We start from the raw sequence: 19,154 nt of genomic DNA, 5'->3' as shown, positions 1-19,154 counted from the left end.
CTGAAGCCTCATTCAAGTAAACAGTTTTTATTATTCCTGTGTTATGGAAATAATTCCAGTAACCCTTTGACTTAAGTTTGAACCAGGAGTATATAATATGGGCGGAGGTATCTGTGGGAGGCTAAAAAACAGGTCTGCATCCGGCTTTTGGACTATAGAAAGGACCACAAAGGGATCCCTTTGTTTAGACTTCTCCTTACGTCTCAGTTGCTCTCCTTTTTCTTACATAAACATAGAGGGAAGGAAGGAGGCAGCAAAGCATGTGATTTCAATAGAGTTTTATTCATCTCTAAGGGTTGTAATAAAACTGAAGCCCTCAGAAGAAAACGAGTTAAATCCCTCCCACTATCCCTGGCATTAGCACCAAAGAGTCAGTCGTGTTTTTGACTCGGAAACTCCTGGGACCTTGGGGAGGGAGAGCATTTACCGAGTGACTGCTCTGGGTCAGGCACCACGGAGTCCTGCACACAAGTTACCTCATTCAATCTTCACAGCAACCCAGAGGAATTACCTAATTACATTCACACCGACAAATGAAGACATTTACTCAGAGTTTATACCCTTCGGTATTCCATAATGCATGTTTAATGGTGTGCACACAATTAGATGGGATGAAACAGAAACCAGCGAAAAGAGACCATAAACATAGGAAAATAAAACAAAACCAGGGAGCAAGATTGAACAGTTTACGCAAGTGTGTTTTCACGGGTTTGTTTCCTGTGTGACTCACACAGTGTTGTTTGTGAAAGGCGCTCAGGTATGAGGGAAGGGTCCAAGGAATATTAAATTGAAGTCTCCCCCCTGAAGCTCCACAACAGCCAACAGGAATTTGGTTTTCCAAAGCTCCTGTCTTTGTACCTGGCAGAATCCAGCTTTGGGATGTCAGTTGTAGAGAATTAAGAGTAGGGTCTCTGTGTCCCATACCAAGACTCCCAAGGAGGGCGTCTTGTGACTTCTTAAAGGTTCTGAAGGGGACCAGTTTCCCCAGCAGAGTAAGTGATGCCTCCAGCCGGCCCAGCCTGGAGTCTGAGGGAACAGTGGGCTCTTCATGTCTCACAACCCCACCTAGCGGAGAGTCTAGTCTGTGCAGTGAGGACAGGTTCAGAAGGCCAGTGACCCAGACCTGTGAGCGCAGAGAGACTGAACGCTTTCTGCCGGCAACTGTTTGCTCCAACATGAACTATACGCCCCCCTCTCATTTTGTAGAGGAGACAGACTCTCCGTTTTCCCGAGACTGGCGACCAGGCAGCCCCGGGACCTGTCTGGAGACCTCATGGGAAGAACAGCTGCTGGAACAACAAGAACATTTAGAAAAAGAAATGGAGGAAGCAAAGAAAATGATATCAGGATTACAGGTAGCTCTTTCCCGCATGGTTTATCCTTGGTGTGACAGTTGATTATTTAAGTCACCAGTGTCCACTGAAAATACAGTGACTCCATTTTGCATGAGGTCAGGGTTGAATGGGGAGTTCAGACAGAGGGAGAAGTACTCAAAGAGCGGAACATTCCTCGGGTATGAGGACTTCTAAATGGGCTGTACGGATGCACGGCTGTTGGGATTTCTGCAGGCATGGGGGCCATGATGGACCCCTACCAAACCCTTTTTCTGGCTTTCTGCCGGCAGGTGGGTTTCTCCCCTGTCCGCAGCTACAGACCTGCAGTTGCCGGCTTCACCCAAGAATGGCACTGTGAACAGTCAGAAATTTTTCCCTAGGAATTCTCCAGCAGGAAGAGTGTAAGCCAGTAATACCACAGGTCTCCCTTTGAGTCTAGCTAAGGGATTTAACTCCCTCCTAAAGCATGTGCAAGTGGGTGCCGAGCCATAATGATCAGGTAACAGAGGTTTTCCTCGAGCAACAAAGCCCTTCAGTCTTTTCTATACCTTCTTGCCAGCTCGGCAGTTCTCTCCCAGAGGCCCACTGACCCACTTGACTTAGTTCCTACCCTGAATGACCCCCGATCCTCTTTCTTTGTGCGTCTGTCCCTGTGTTGGGGAGCCCTTGTAGTGTGCTGGTGACCCTGAAATTGCCTAGGAATATTCCTTTCTGTTTGTGCTGGGAACTGCACCGCTTCTGAATTGTCAAATATTTATGGATACGTAAACAAAGGCCACATTATGTGAGTGGCTCTGGCAGCCGGCAGGCGGTGGAGGGCGTGCTCCCAGTAGCCAGCCATGGGGTACAAAGGGTTCCTAAAGAAAAAAGGAGATTGGTGCCCAGTGAAACAGTTTGCATAATGTATGCCCCAGGAGCTGAGGAGGGCTGGAGGAATGCTTCCTGCCTAAACATTCCCAAGGAGAGTTGTTGATTTTTCCCCATTTGCTTTGTTATTTTTTAAATGTTTGCATTTGAGATCCCTTATCTGCCACTCCATTAAGGGCTGGTTTAATTAATGGAATTTTTTTGTGTGTGCTAACTTTGGGATTATGCCCAAGTGGGTCTTTCCCAGGATAATTTGCATGATATGAACATAGATATCCATCAGTTTGGCTTTCAGTTTGGTTTGCATTTTTCAGTCTGGGAGAAATCCGATGGCAGGTTGGACAGAAAAAGAAGAGATTCGACAGGCAGAAAGTCAGCATCCCAATATTCCCTGCAAACAGAGTGGTTTCATTCACAGCCACATGATCACAATGAGAATTCAGTTCCATTAATAGAATACAATGGGGCTCACAGCATCCACTAGGCTTCTTAACTCTTTCATTGATAAGCAAGTTGCATGCTAAGCCACGTCCAGGATTTCTGACTCACTGTGTGCCTCAGTTAGAGCCTGCTGAATACGTGGCCATGAGAGTTAGTATTTCTGTAATGTTGCTCTCCCTTCGCTCCCTGCAGCCCTGTGGCTTCTTAAACTTGTCTTCTTATACCTCTGGCCACGCTCCGGGGGAATAACCAAACTCATTTGATTTATTAAATAAAATCTTATTATTAGTTAGTGCTTGGTAGACCAACCGGTGGCTGGATTTCAAACGGTTTTTATATCCCAGCATTTGTGATGCAATTTGTGTTGTTTATTGAAACAGGACTTAACCTCTGTAACTCTTTGGATTGAATAGAGACAGAATTGAAATATAAAATGGGGACACATTCTTAAATCTTTCCTTAAGCTGACAGGTATCAAATTACCTACCTGCATAGGTAGTTACAAGTTCTGTGAGTGCTAAAGAATACAGTTTGGGGGCCTTCTTTAAAAATTAGATTACAGACTATGAGTACAGTTCTCTTTGAACAACTCAGGGGTGGGGCAGAGGGGCACCCATGCCCTGTACAGTCGCAAATCTGCATGTAACTTTTGACTCCCCTAAAACGTAATTACTAATAGCTGACTGTTGATCATAATGATGCATTTTTGGAGTGTGGGGCAGGGGGGAGTCCAGAGCTGATGGCCAAGAATTTTTGAAACATCTTTGGTGCAAAAGGTGATTTTATTAAAGCACGGGGACAGAACCCCTGGGCAGAAAGAGCTGCACTGGGGTTGTGAGGAGTGATTGATTACACACTGGAGTTTGGGGAGGTAAAGGAAAAAGGGTGTGTGCGTGTGCGCGTTGTAGGGAGAGAGAGAGAGAGAGAGAGAGCGAGCGTGCACACGTGCACAAGCAGGGGAAGGACAAAGAGAGAGGGAGACACAAAATCTGAAGCAGGCTTCAGGCTCTGAGCTGTCAGCACAGAGTCCAATGCGGGGCTGGAACTCATCATGACTTGAGCCTAAGTCAGACGCTTAACTGACTGAGCCACCCAGGTTCCCCAAGAAGACTCTTAAGATACTGGAGGCCTAACTATTGTCAAGCTGTCAAGCTAAGGTTGTTTTTCCCTCTACTGAGGCATTAATATTAAGACAGGAGGGAGTGCCTGGAGAAACGTTCTACTCAGCCTATTTCAAGTATTTGTCACTGGGCTGCAGGTTATAAGGAAACTTAATTTTACCTGCCATTCCCTTCTTGCCTTTGTTCCCCACATCACTGTGGAGGGATGGGTAATGTTGGGGCTCCAGGAAACTGAGTCTATAGGTTTCTGGACATTAGGCTAATGATAAGGTTGCCTTTTCCTTTAAAAAAAATTTTTTTTTTAAGTTTATTTATTTTGAGAGAGAAAGAGCACAGGAGCAGAGAGGGGGAGAGAGAGAGAGAGAAAATCCCAAGCAGATTCCGTGCTATTAGCATGGAGCATGATGTGGGGCTCGAACTCATGAACCGTGTGAGATCATGACCTGAGCCGAAGTTGGACACTTAATCAACTGAGCCACCCAGGCGCCCCACAATTGCCTTTTTCTTATCATTTTGCTAAGACATTTATAAACTGATGGAGACTCCTGTCCTACACGACTGTGATCTCTATCAGTTATTTGGTTTTTCCTTTCCTTTGTTCTTGGGCACCCAGGAGTGCCTGAGGAATATCACACATGTGCCACCTGGGCGGGGGGTGGGGGTGGGGTCTTTGCGGGGTGTTAGCTTGCGCTTTGCCCTCAGCTTGCCTGTGGCTCCCTCATCACATAAGCTTTACTAATAAATATTTGGTTAGTACATATTTTGAATGTTATCTGTATTATATACTGTGTTCTTATAATAAAGTAAGTTAGAGAAAAGAAAATCATGAGGAAAAAAACCAAATAATCAGGTTAAGAAACAGGTGGAAGACATGAATAGATATTTCTCCAAGGAAGACATACATCATAGGTGGCCAACAGACGCATGAAAAGATGCTCCCCATCACTCATCACCAGGGAAATACAAATTAAAACCGCAACCAGATACCACCTCATACCTGTCAGAATGGGTAAAATTAGCAACACAGGAAACAACAGGTGTTGGCGAGGATGCAGAGGAAGGGGAACCCTCTTACATTGTTGGTGGGAATGCAAGCTGGTGCAGCCACTCTGGAAAACAGTATGGAGGTTCCTGAAAAAGTTGAAAATAGAACTACCCTATGACCCGGCAATTGTACTACTAGGTATTTATTTACACAAGTGATACAAAAGTGCTGATTTGAAGGGACACATGCACCCCAACGTTTATAGCAGCATTATCAACAATAGCTAAATTATGACAGTCCAAATATCCATCGACTGATGAACAGGTAAAGAAGATGTGGTATGTATACATGTATATACACACATACAATGGAATATTACTGAGCCATCAAAAAGAATGAAATCTTGGGGCGTCTGGGTGACTCAGTCAGGTAAGCATCTGACTTCGGCTCAGGTACTGATCTCATGGTTTGTGAGTTTGAGCCCCACATCAGGCTTTGTGCTGACAATTCAGAGCCTGGAGCCTGCTTTGGATCCTGTGTCTCCCTCTCTCTGCCCCTCCCCTGCTCACACTTTGTCTCTCTCTCTCTCAAAAATAAATAAACATTAAAAAAAAAAAAAAACTAAAAGAAAATGGTCCACATTTGGTTTAACCTTGTCTAATTAAAAAAAAAAAAAAAAGAATGAAATGTTGCCATTTGCAACAACGTGGATGGAGTAGAGTAGATTATGCTACACGAAACAAGTCAGGCAGAGACAAATACCATATGATTTCACTCATAATGTGGAATTTAAAAAATAAAACAGATGAACATAAGGGAAAGGGGGGAAAAGAGAGGTAGGCAAACCAGAAGAGACTTAAATGATGGATACCATATATGGTTGATGGGGGGGGGGTAGGCAATGGGCATTAAGGAGGACACTTGTAATGAGCACTGGGTGTTGTATGTAAGTGATGAATCATTAAATTCTACCAGGGGCGCCTGGGTGCCTCAGTCGGTTGGGCGTCCGACTTTGGCTCTGGTCATGATCTCACGGTTTGTGAGTTCGAGCCCTGCATCGGGCTCTGTGCTGACAGCTCAGAGCCTGGAGCCTGCTTTGGATTCTGTGTCTCCCTCTCTCTCTGCCCCTGCCCCACTTGTGCTTTGTCTGTCTGTTTCTCTCTCTCTTAAAAATAAACATTAAAAAAAAAAATTAAATTCTACTTCTGAAACCAATGTTATGCTGTATGTTAACTAACTAGAATTTAAATAAAAACTTTAAAAAAAATCATAAGGTGGAGAAAATATATTTGCAGTACTGTACTATATATATAAAAAAAGATCTGCATATAAGTGGACCCAGGCAGTTGAGACCCTTGTCATTCAAATTCAACTGTACAATATTAAATATAGGGTTTTGGAGGGGCAGTGCATGTGGGGGCAGGGGGCCCTGGGGTTTGAGGTTCCTTAGCTTTAGGGTAAATCTGCCCTTCCTTCATATTCTAATGAAAACAAAGCCTGGTGTGGGGAGTGGAAATGAATGAGGACATCTCTCTGTAAATGATTTCATTTTTGTTCTATACAGGTTGCCCTAGGGAGTAAAAATGCACAATTATTAAAACAAACAAAAAAATCAAACAAACCCAAGTTAGTGCTGTAAATGTTTTATTAAGATTTTTTTTTTCAAGTAATCTCTATACCCAGTGTGGGGCTTGAACGCACAACCTTGACATCAAGAGTCACATACCTAAATGTGTTTTAAGTAATGCATTATAATAAAGTTTTCCTTTTTTTTTTAAAGTTTGATTATTTATTTTGAGAGAGAGGGCGGGGAGGGAGAAAACAAGTGGAGAGGGGCAGAAAGAGAGGGAGAGACAGAATCCCAAGCAGGTTCTGTGCTCTCAGCTTAGAGCCCGACGTGGGGCCCAAACTCACGAACCATGAGATCTTGACCAGAGCGGAGATCAAGAGTTGGATGCTTAACTGACTGAGCCACCCAGGTGCCCCTATAATAAACTTTCTAAACTGGGATAATTCAACACTACTTTTAGTTCACTTTCCAGCTGGTAGAATTCAGTTGGAGCAGCTGTGGTTTGAAATGTAACTTCTGAGAGGGAAGTTCTAGATTTTTGAGGATTTACTAGGACCAAGGAGCAGAGGATCCAGGTGCATCCAGAGAGATGAAAGAGGCCTAAGCATGGGACTGATAAAAGGAACTCTCCATAGTTTCAAAATGAGCAATAGGAGGTATCTAAGGACCAAAAATTACCAAGGAGATCACTAGAGGAAGCCCAGTTGTGATTTCAATTTGGGATAAGTTTACCAAGCTCAACCCTGCACTCATTCATCTGATGCAAGTCCGGTTTCTTTCTACTTTTGTGGTTATTCAGGCCTTACTGCTCAATGGATCCTTACCTGAAGATGAACAGGACAGGCCCTTGGCCCTCTGTGAACCGGGAGTCAATCCTGAGGAACAACTGGTGAGCTCTTTCTCTTGTGACTGGACCACAGATAATCTGCTTTATGCATTTGATTTGCTTTTAGCCTTTGACTCTGTTGTCCACACCATCTTGAAATGCTCTCTTCCCTGACTCCAGCTCTCCTGGTTTTCCTCATAAGTTTCTCGACTACTCTTTGTTCCATCTTTCCTCCATCCCTCATCCACAAATATTGAGTGCCAGCTACTGTTTTGAGGTGCTAGAGATATGGTGATCTCAAAGCAGACCTAAGACCCTACCCTCACAGCGCTTACATTCAGGTTCCCTTTGAAGCTTCTCTTTCTCTGCCTATGCCTGAAATGTTGGTGCCCCTCAGAGTTCCACTGGTGACTGCCTTCTCTCTTAGACATCGACCTGGGCAGTGTTACCTGCCTCCATGGCTGCACTCACTTCCTGCTTGACTCAGATGTTGCTTCTCAAGTATTTATCTCTGGCTCAGTGCTCTCTATGGAGTTGGGGATTTGTATGTGCAGCATCTAACTACCTGCTGATTATCTCCACTTCTGTGTCCCATAAGCATTTCAGTTCAGAGTCCTAAATTAAACAGCTTTTCTCTCCCCACCACCAAAACTCCTTGCCCCTTTGGATTCTGTCTATCATTATCCACCCACCCAGATACCCAAAGCAGACATCTCAATATCATCCTTGAATCCTTTTGGCCCTTCTGTCTGTACCTAGTCAGTCACCAGGTTCTGTCAGTTCACTTTCTATATATTTCTGTCTACTTCTCTCCATTATCACAGCCCCTACCTTAACTCAGGCCCCCATCCTGGATTCTAGCAGTGTTCCAGTTGGTTTCCTCATTCCTCTCCTGTGTTCCTCTAACTCATTTTCTGCAAAACAGCAGCCATAGCTTACCTATAAGGCAAACTTCATTTTGTCATACTTTTGCCTTTTCTCCGATGCCCTGTGCCCAGTACACACACACACACACGTGTGTAAACTTCACCCGTAGTCACTACTTGTACTGCATGTGTACATATTTCCATTAGAGGGGGAGGGACTGCTTCCTGTCCTCTGTGTTCATAGTACTGGGCTAGCACTGGAAAGGTGCTCAGGAAATATCTGTTGAATAAATGACCTCTGAATTTCACAACATAGCTACATAGTCATCTCTTTTTGCCTTCTATTCAGATTATAATCCAAAGTCGTCTGGATCAGAGTATGGAGGAGAATCAGGACCTAAAGGTATGTCAGAACATGTGCATTTTACTCTTTGAAAAAAATTATGGGAATATTATACAGCACTGTTGGAACAGTAATGGGTATAGGGGCAGGGATGCAGACTTGGGACGTCAGCTGTGTCTGCTTTGTGTCTTTCATTGAAAGAGAGAGATATGTCCTAAATATGGCAAAAAGGTACTGTCTCTTCAGTGTTGGTGATCATGATAGGTATCTGTGTCATTGGTTCTACTTTTTATGTTTTAAATGCTTCATACTTTTTCTTTTTTAAAAAAAATTTTTTGGGGGGCAGAGAGTAGAGGGCGGAGGGACAGAGAGAGAGGGTGACTGACAATCCCAAGCAGAATCTGTGCTGTCTGCGCAGAGCCCGACACGAGGCTTGAACTCACAAACCTTCAGATCATGAGTTGAGCCAAAGTCTGATGCTTAACCAGTTGAGCCACCCAAGTGCCCCATAATTTTTCTTTTTTAACTAAAAACGGATCTAATATTAGTACGGTCTTTTTTTTTATAGTTGACATACAACATTACATTAGATTCAGGTGTATAACATATTAATTTGATATATGTATATATTATGAAATGATCACCAGTATAAGTCCAGTTAACATCCATCACCACACAGGTACACATTTTCTTCTTTCAGTGAGAACTTTTAACATTTACTCTCTTAATCAACTTTCAACTACACCATACAGTATTACTAACTATAGCCCAGTATAGTTTTTTTATAATGATTTCTTCCCAGAATGCTTTTAGTTCAGTGGGTTTTTAATTTGTTGGTGTTCTAGGTATATGAGTAAAGCCATGAACCCTCTCCCCAGGAATATGTATGAGTGCATACACACATACTTGCTGACTTGAATTTTTAATAGAGTAACTTTGGAGCCCATCTGTGGAGCACATGTTACGAATCCCCATTTTAGATATGTTAATTCCAAACTCTTGATGTGATGCAATAGGAAAAGAAGAGGGTAGGGTCTCGGTTATGGGTATTCCTCTCCTAAAATCTCTTTCCTAGTGACAATTATGTACATACATCTAATCTATTATAAGGGAGGGATAATTAGTATTTCATCATTGGGCTAAATGTGTTTTTGTTGAGTTTACAAAGAATAATGCCTACTTGGGGAATCAGAAGCACTCTGACCCTTTGCTGAACAAATGACATTGGGGCAGGCATGTTAAGATATGATTGTATATGTCAGTAAGGGGGATTTAGGTTATTATGATGAAGTTTGCCTGACAGTGAAGAGTGCTAACTGTAGCAATGAGAGCCTATGGGAATGGACGGTGTCTTCTTTCTTGGAGGACTCTCCTCTACCTGCATTTGAGCCCGGGTACCTCAGGGAAGAATAGAATAGGTCTCCTTCATGTCTCTATGAGTCAGCCTTTACTACTGACTGGAGCAGACCTGCTTTCTGCTTCAGTAGAGGCTTAATTTTTTGTGGACTGGTTATCTGAGTTTTGCGTTCTTACTGACAGAATGAGGTAATGCTTCTGAAGCAACCCAGACGCTACCATCTGATCTAACTATATTTGGTTTGCAGAAGGAGCTGCTGAAATGTAAACAAGAAGCCAGAAACTTACAGGGGATAAAGGTAAAAAGGAAGACATTTCACTCTTTAAATAAACTCTACCTGGTAAAGTTGTCTACTGCTGAGAGTAGGTAGTAGGAGGGTAGTTGGGTCCTATGGCCTTATATACATTTGCTGGAGCCTTTAACGGGCTGTGGGGTATTAGTAAAGCCAAGTGCTTTGTGGATGGGAAGTGAAATGTTGAGGAAAATACCTTTGTTTTGTTGAGGCTTATTTCTGGTAGTCAGGACCCATGGTACTGTGCCACCCTGGTAGTTTTATACGTAAAAACAATCAGTTTTTACAGTTTTCTTCCATTCTAAAGAAAACTGTCTTCTTAAAAATTTAACTTACTTCATTTTTGAATAGTAAATACTATATTTAAAATTTTTTTAATGTTTATTTTTTGATAGAGTGCACATTCACGAGCAGGGAGGTGCGTGAGCAAGGGAGGGGCAGAAAGGGAGGGAGACACAGAATCCGAAGCAGGTTCCAGGCTCTGAGCTGTCAGCACAGAGCCCAGTGTGGGGCTTGACCACGAACCGTGAGATCATGACCTAAGCGGAGGTCGGACATTTAACCTACTAAAGCTGCCCAGGCACCCCATTGAATAGTTAATACTATGACATGGTTTAAAGTGAGGAAGGTATAAAAGGATAATCCTTGAAAAGTCTGTCTTCCAGCCCTGTCTGCCCCAGTCACCTAGTTCTCTTTCCTGGAGGTAACTTATCAGTTATCAATAAATATGTATGTATATAACCCCTCCCCCCATAACAGTATACAATACATACATACAGCTTGAAACGTTGCTCTTTTTCCATCTAGCAGCGTATCTTGGAGATCATTCTGTTTTAGTACGTAAAGACCTTCCTAAGTCTTTCATGGCCACTTAGTATGCCAGTGTATGTATATATGATAATTTAGTCAGTTCCTGTTGTTGGTCTTTTAGGTTATTTCCAGTCTTTGGTGATACAAACAGTGCTCTAACTAACAGTCTTGAATAGGTGTTGTTTCACCCCAGTGGGAGTGTGCCTGTTGAAGAAACACCTAGCAGTAGAAAAGGATGTTCTTAAGCTGTTGCTTTTCCCCTCGTCCCTACACTCCCATCCATAGGCTGGACTAGAGTGTAACTCAGCTACGTTTGTCAGAGTATGTTTTGTAGCCTTAGTCCTTTGAGATACTTCAGAAAAATGTGTTCTGTGCTTAAATAAGTTTGAGAAATGCGCTGTAGGCTTGAAGAGTCCCAGTGAATAACAGCCTATTAAAGGACCTGAGAAAATCTGTCATAAAAAGGTTGGCCTAAAAAGAGTTTGGAATTCTTTTTTTTTTTTAAGTTTATTTATTGATTTTGAGAGAGAGAGAGAGAGACAAGCGGGGGAGGGATAGAGAGAGGGAGAGAGAGAATCCCAAGCAGCCCAATGCAGGGCTCATACTCACAAACCATGAGATCATGACCTGAGCCAAAGTTGGATGATTAACCAACTGAGCCACCCAGCTGCCCCAAGAGTTTGGAATTCTTAACCACAGAAGTGCCTTTTCTCCCCTGCAGCATGTACTAACATCCCATAGAGCACACTTTGGGAAATGTTCCTCTGAACTGCTGATGCCCAGGGCATCTGGGACTACCTTTGCCATGTACTGTCATGGCTGACAGCACAGTTAAGGGGCTCTCACGGGGCACCTGGGTGGCTCTGTAGGTTAAGCATCCAACTTGGGCTCAGGTCATGATCTCATGGTTCGTGGATTCAAGCCCCGCGTCAGGCTCTGTGCTGACAGCTCAGAGCCTGGAGCCTGCTTCAGATATTCATTCTCTCTCTCTCTCTCTCTCTCTCTCTCTCTCTGCCCCTCTCCAGCTCTTTCTCTGTGTGTGTGTGTGTGTATGTGTCTGTCTGTCTGTCTCAAAAATTAAAAAAAAATTTTTTAATTTAAAAAAAAAGAAAAAAGAATGGGCTCTCACATTCTCCAGAGCCTGCACCATTTCTTTGCAGTCTGTAAAGAGAGAAAAGTCAGGGTAAATACACTGCAGTCCATTAGTTCCATTTGAAGTCATGATGGTTGGAGAAATGTGTTCTTGCTGACTCTTTTAAGTGTGTACAACCAACCTTTTCTTAGGCTTGGTAGGAAACAAGAGGGTCCAAGTTGAGAGAAAGACACCCTAAAGCTGGTAAGATTGTAGGACACTGGGAAGAGAAACCATCAGTCCCAGTGATAGTTCTGAGCATGGAAATATAATCCCAATCCCAGTCCACACTAGGAATTGGAAGGCAATGGGAGCAGGGCTCTGGAAGGCAAGGTGGGAGTGATTCCAGGGGTTCCATATGAATAGGGTAGGAGGCGGCAATAGGGCCCAGCCCTCTAGGGAATGGCAAAGAAGGAAAAGAGCGCCTTAGTAGTTATGTGCCCAGGATTTGAAAGCCAGGGTGGAAGGAAGGAGAAGGCATTGTCCATGGTCACTGTCGTGAAGGTGGTGGACTTGAAATTTGAATCTAGATCTATCTGATCCCAGAGGCCACTGATTCTCTAGGACATCATGCTGTCAGGATTGCAGTGGCGGGTAGGGGTGAGTAATGGGTGGAGGAAAAATCAGGTTTCCGTCAGCTAGGTGAGACAGTGGTTGCTAGCATCCTGGGAGGGGACAGAAAAATTCCTCTTCATCTCCTTGTAGCAAGACCCCTCTTTTTGTCTCCTAGTTTTCCAGAATTAATGCTGGATATGCAGTCAAGGGGTTAAACCTTAGAGTGACAAATGGCTGACTGACTAATTGGGACCACAGTAATAGTGAGTATGCTCTTTTCCCCCAGGATGCCTTGCAGCAGAGGCTGACTCAGCAGGACACATCTGTTCTTCAGCTCAAACAGGAACTGCTGAGGGCAAATATGGACAAAGACGAGCTACACAACCAGAATGTAAATTAAATGAATGAACTCTGACCTCACTGAGCCCCAGTAGCAAAATCGGATGCTGCATGAAGTCTTATTACATCTGCCACCCTAATGTCTCTTATCTTATTTCTGGGATGCCTGCCCTCAGTGTCTGCAATTATTTTTATTTCCTGTCACACTCATCTCTGTTCCTGGCTGAAAGCCCATACTACATCGGCCTTGAGCCTTTCAACTTTGAGGACACTGAGAGGCTAAATTGTGGTTTGAGAGTTTGATTATCTCACTCAAGACACGGAGAGCAGCTGTGTGTTTTTACCATAACCTTGCCCTCTCTGTGCTGTATACTCTAACTGCCAACATCCACTCTGGTTACTAAGTAGCTGGTTTCCTACTGGGGTTGGTAGACAATATCTCTGTGCCAGTTAATTCTTTTTCTTCTTGTAGGTGGATCTGCAGAGGAAGCTCGATGAGAGGAACCGGCTCTTGGGAGACTATAAAGTAAGAACGTTTATGAGTTTGGAAATGATTTCCATTAGACCTTTTATGAACAGCCTACTGTTGCTGTTGTTCAAAGAGTTCTTAAGTACTGTGTTCTCATTGTTGCTTTTTCGCAAGGAAATCTTCTGTGTTCCTTTGATTCAGTCACCCTGAAGAGTAGATAGCAAGGAAATCTTTTTCTGTGTTCCTTTGATTCAGTCACCCTGAAGAATAGATAGCATGTCTGAGAGGAGTCCAGAGCTAGTTGTCTGCAAACTGCAGTCTTCACCTTTCTGCCTAACTAGCACGGATGGCACGTAGTGGTCCTCCTACAGATGGTAGTTCCCTTCCTCCTTACTTTTCCAAGAAGCCTTTGCACTGGGTAACATTACTACGGTGTGCGATGTCTTCTGTGTAGCTTCGGGGGAAAGACTCCTCCCCCTGAGGCTCGACTTTGCTCAAGTGAACTTGCGTGGCCCACAGGGAACTGTTGGGCATCCTTGGCTTTGCCACACATCTGCAAGCTCTGTCTCTATTGCAGAAAGAGCTGGGGCAGAAGGAGCGCCTCCTTCAGCAGCACCAGGCTAAGTTGGAAGACGCACTCCGGAAACTCTCTGAGGCCAGTTACCAGCAGGTGGGGACACAGTCAGCCACTGGCTTCCTTCCCCTTCTGCCCGAGAAAATCCTTTTCTGATTTAGTTTCTGATTTGCAGGTGGATCTAGAGCGGGAGCTAGAACACAAAGACGTCCTTTTGGCTCACTGTATGAAAAGAGAGGCAGATGAGGTAACCCCCGGCTCGGGGTCCCCCCTCCTGCATCTGCAAGGGCAAAGAGGGAGATACTCTTTCTGACTCAGGGCTGAAACCAAGGCTGCAGGTTGGTTTGTTAGGAGGCTGTTTGTCTGGTGAGAGGGTTAAGAGTGGCAGGTTCCAGAGGCGCCTGGCTGGCTCAGTCGGAAGGGTATGCGACTCTTGATCTCGGGGTCGAGAGTTCGGCCCCCATGTTGGATGTACAGTTTACGTAAATAAACAAAACTGAAAACAAGTAAAAAGAGTGCTGGTTTCAGACTAAGAAAATCTGGTTTCAAATTCCAGCTTTCCACACTTTTTACCGTTGTGTGACCTTGCTTTGCTTAGCTTCTGAGCCTTAGGGATAAGACGCATATGGAAAAAGGATAGTCCTGATAGATCCACCTGGCACAAAGTCAGGCTCAAAAAATATTAGTCACTGTTCTTTTTTTTAATCACTAAAGTGAAGTCTGGAGGTGCTGGAGCCCCATTCTCAGGCCTTCCGGTGGCCAGGCTGAGGCTAGCTTGGGGCCCTCCGGGATGAGGTTACCATTTTGCTCATTGTTCGTGCAGCACTGCCTACGAAGTGTCGGGTACCGGGGTTACAGCAGTGAACAGAAGGGGGAAAACGTCTTTGCGCCCATTCCAGGCTTACATTCTGAGAGAGACATGAACAAATATACCACGATACACTGTCAGGAAGTGATCAGTGTGAATCAGTATAAGACAGGGCATCTTGGTTTGCAGTGTCCCTTACAGCAAGCATCATGTCTTCTTGCTGCTATAGGTGACCAGCTACAACAGACACAACTCTCAAAGCAATGGTTTTTTCCTTCCAGCGGCAGGAAAAGGAGCTGCTTCCATCACTCACAAAGGGGTAGGTTCTTAGGATTTGAGTGCAGACCTCCACTTCCAGCTAAAACCACAAGAGTAGCCTGGCCATTGCCAGCGCACTAGGCCTTTGGTACCCCAGTTCCCTAAGTCTTGCATCTGTTGGGTGTGTGAAGGTGTGAAGCCCTAATTAAGAATTAGTGGGCAAACTCCTGTGGAGGAACATTTCTTAAATTCACACCTCCTCCCTCGAAAATAAAAGATCTATCCTGGAAGCCTCTCTCCTCTACCGTCGTAAGCCCGGCGGCTGGGACACGGTTAAGAATACGGCACTGCACCACGTCAGTGTGACCTCCTTTCTGCCCACAGACCAGCGATCTGCAGCTGGTTCGTGATGCCCTCCGAAGCCTGCGCAATAGCTTCAGTGGCCACGATCCTCAGCACCATACCATTGACAGCTTGGAACAGGGCATCTCCAGCCTTATGGAGCGCCTGCATGCCATGGAGAGCCAGAAGAAACAAGACAGAAGGGTAATCCTCTTTCTGTGGTGTTTCTCTTAGGCAGGCTCCCACAGAACTCCGTTTCATCAGGTTTAATTGAGATAAAGGCAGGGCTAAAGACGCTGATCCTGTCAGAGTTTGTGGCTGCTTTTCTCTTTGGTTTTCCTCTCAGTGGAGTGGACTCTTCGTCATGGTGTGACTCTCCAGGAAGGGAGTTCATGATTACTCTTGCTCCTAGAAATTGCCTAAGTGTCTAAGGAATGGTGGTTCTTGACCCCACAGGGTCTCTCTTTACTGCTTATTCCCCTTCCCCTTTTCCCCTGAATGAGCTCAGCACTGGATGTGGAAATATGTGGGAAAATGCACTGGAACCTAGAAAGCCTGTTACAAATGTACATCATTAATATTAGGCTAAATGTGTCTAATTTGGTATACTGTGGAAGATGTGGTAGGAAAGTATATATTTTAGATGTACTTTTATGATTTAAATTTCTTGGATAAATTCTACTGCTGATCATTTTAGGATTTTTGTGTGGCTCCTCAGGTTCGGGGCAAGTTACCAAGAACTCAAGCAGGTAGTGAATACCGGGAATCCTGGCCCCCTAATTCAAGTAAGTACACCTTATTGTTCAGTAAGGACTCGTAGCATATTAGATCAGAAATTTAGTATTTTTCTCACTACTAACATGTTGAGAACAGAATTTTTCTTGTAGTACTTCACTCTTATGTTGTTGCTATAGCAATACAGTTGAATCAAGTTACTTCTAGAACTATGGAGACACATACCGTCATCATCACTACCATCACCCCAAGTACCATTTAACCACGTGCAAGATGCTGCTGACTCAGGCTAAAATCTCTTTGGAAAATATACACGATCAAAACATTTACATTGAACAAAGAAAAACGTAAAACAACAAAAACACACAGTCCCAAATAGCATAGGAAATTTCCAGTTCTTCCTAGAGGCAAGATGTTTAATTTCTTTGGAGATTTTCCTTAACACTAGGTGCCCTGGTCTTTCAGTTTAAGTCCCACGAAGGATTTGCGCCATCTAGTGGCCCTGCCTAAGAAGTAATTTAACCTGCTCTAAACCCTGTCGTTACATTTCTTTCCCCGTTCATAATTATGTTGGTAATCAAACCTGCCTGGTGATTTCTCTTTTATCGTGTATCTTACCTTTTGGTTTAATAAAGCTCACCTTTTATTATCTTTTATAGTGTATTCAGGCCAAATATAAAAGTAAATAATAATCTACAAAAACCAAATAGTGAAAAGCTGACCATAACCAGTCTTGTATGTTACATACATACACACACACACACACACACATATGTATATGTTTTGAAAACCAGATGAATAAACAACACCTAAAGTAAAACACTTAAAGATATTTGCAAAAATATGAAAGGTAAAATATTTTTTGTAGAGTAAATAAAATAACATCTAAGCCTCCAGATATCTAATTATATTAGTACCAAGATTACTTGGTACTAACTTCTTTTCTCTTCAATTCCTGTTTTAATTTCTTTTTCTAGCATTGTTTTGAAACAGTCATTTCTGTTTTCTTGAGGGACTTTTTATTTTATTGTTATCCTCTGCAGTACTTTCTTTAGGCTAATATAAACTCCCAATGTAGACAAGTCTAAATATTTGGAAAATTATTTTTTAAGTCTGAAAAATTCCTCCCTTCCTGGAAAAACCCTTTTGTGTATATGCAGTACTTATCCCCTGCAAATAAATCCCCGGCTGCTCGTAAACCAGGGCGTTAATCTAATTTCTGTATTCACAAATAAGCTAAATAGTCTCTTCTCCGAAAATGAGAAGTGAGTGTGTAACTCACAAGCCCTCTAGCTACTGACTTTCTTCTTTTATTCCCCTACATCAAACTTTGAAAGAACAGTCCACACTTGTTCTTTTTGCATCCTTTCTTCCTATTCACTCTCAAGCCATCAGCTGGACTTTTACTCACTTAATCCACTTAATGTTCTTTTTATTGACTCACTGTTGACTTTCTTGTTGCCTCATCAAAGTGGTTACTTTTCAAACCTTATCTTCCACTGACTGCTCAAAAGCATTTGCTATTCTTGAATAGTCTCCTTCTGTAAACATTCTTCCTCTTTAACTTCAGTGCCAACCAATTATGCATTCAACAAATATTTATCGAGCATCCATTGTGTAGCGCCATGTTAGACGTTCGAGGTACAGGAAGAAACAAAATAGACTTGGTACTTGCCCTTTTGGCGTGTGCTGTCTAGTGAACTAGATATGATCTCCTTCTCTTCTCTTCTCTTCTCTTCTCTTCTCTTCTCTTCTCTTCTCTCCTCTCCTCTTCTCTGTCGAACTGTTGAATGTTGGTGTGCCCTGGGATCCATAGGAGGTCTAGACCTCGGCTTTTTCATATTTTCTTTTGGTGATCCCTTCCACTACCATGGCTTACATACTCTTATGTGCTGATTATTTTTAAACTTTAGTCTCTAACTCCAGCCCTTTTCTGAACTTCAGAGCTATATTTTTGAATGACAACTAGGTATCTCCCTGTAGGTAGAAGGGCACTTAAAACTCATGTCCAAAACTGGATATAAAACTATAGAGTGGGAAAAATATGGTGTATGAAGTCCAACAGATCTGGGGTGCAGTTTTGGCTCTCAGCAGGGTATGTGACCACAGGCAAGGGTGTTAAATTAACATGACTGCATTTTAGTTTCCTTGTTCATGAATTGGAGAAAATCTTTAAGGATTATGCACTTTAAATGAAATATTGTATGCAAATAATCTGGTGTAGTGTGTGGCATGTGAGAGGTGCAAGGCAAATGTTAATTGTCTCAAAATACCTTCCAGGTATTCCCCTCTGGCTATACCCTGTCTTTCTCCTTTTTTATCACAGGCAAATCTCCTGAAAGAGTAATCCTCTCTCTGAATTTACTTCTTTTCTGAACTTTCACTCTAAGGGAAAACAATAATAATTATTTCAAAGGTAGAGAGTGATACAATAGACTAGTGGAATAGAATTGAGAATTCACATAAAATCTTTAAGTCTGTGGTCATTTGACCAGCAAAGAGTCTCTTCAACAAATGGCGCTAGGACAACTGGGTATCCACATGCAAAAGAACAGAGATGGACCCCTACCTCACACCATGTACATAAAGTACATGTACAAAAAGTAACTACAAATGGATCATTGATACAAATATAAGAGCTAAAGCTATAAAACTCTTAGAAGAAAACATACGGAAAATATTTATGAGCTTGGGTTCTCAGATATCAAAAGCATGAGCAACAAAAGGAAAAATAGGGAAATTAGACTTCATCAAAATTAAAGACTTTTTTGCATCAAAGGACACTATCAAGAAAGTGAAAAGGCAAAGAGAATAGGAGAAAATATTTGAAAATCATGTCTAGGATACAAAATATCTAAAAAATTCCTACAACTTAACAACAAAAGACAAATTCAGTAACAAATAAGCAAAGGATTTGAATAGTCACTTCTCTAAAGTCATTTCTCCAAAGCATCCAAAGATGCTTAAAAGGATTAGTCACTGGAGGTTGGGGGGTGGGGGCGGGGTTCCTGGGTGGCTCAGTCGGTTGAGCTTGATTTCAGCTCAGGTCATGATCTCCCGGTTCATGAGTTTGAGCCTTACATCCAGCTCTGTGCTGGGGTGTGCAACCTGCTTGGGATTCTCTCTCTCC

General features: G+C 43.1%; 1 protein-coding gene across 2 annotated transcripts in view; it reads left to right on the top strand.

Moving 5' to 3' along the window:
• Positions 1–19,154, top strand: part of DIXDC1 (DIX domain containing 1) — a 30,632-nt gene that overhangs the window by 3,403 nt on the left and 8,075 nt on the right. The window contains exons 3-13 of one of the 2 annotated variants that reach the window (XM_049613195.1): positions 1,207–1,355; positions 7,118–7,207; positions 8,360–8,413; positions 9,958–10,008; positions 12,786–12,890; positions 13,311–13,364; positions 13,885–13,977; positions 14,057–14,128; positions 14,919–15,008; positions 15,332–15,493; positions 16,008–16,074. In XM_049613195.1, coding sequence (XP_049469152.1) covers positions 1,207–1,355; positions 7,118–7,207; positions 8,360–8,413; positions 9,958–10,008; positions 12,786–12,890; positions 13,311–13,364; positions 13,885–13,977; positions 14,057–14,128; positions 14,919–15,008; positions 15,332–15,493; positions 16,008–16,074 — 987 coding nt within the window. Of the gene's footprint in view, positions 1–1,206; positions 1,356–7,117; positions 7,208–8,359; positions 8,414–9,957; positions 10,009–12,785; positions 12,891–13,310; positions 13,365–13,884; positions 13,978–14,056; positions 14,129–14,918; positions 15,009–15,331; positions 15,494–15,986; positions 16,075–19,154 lie in introns of both variants that reach the window. The other variant, XM_049613186.1, reaches the window with a different exon arrangement.

Source organism: Panthera uncia, chromosome D1, assembly GCF_023721935.1.
Source record: "Panthera uncia isolate 11264 chromosome D1, Puncia_PCG_1.0, whole genome shotgun sequence".
Taxonomy (NCBI): Eukaryota; Metazoa; Chordata; class Mammalia; order Carnivora; family Felidae; genus Panthera; species Panthera uncia.
Note: the sequence above shows the minus strand (reverse complement) of the source record. Positions and strands in the feature narration are given on the sequence as shown.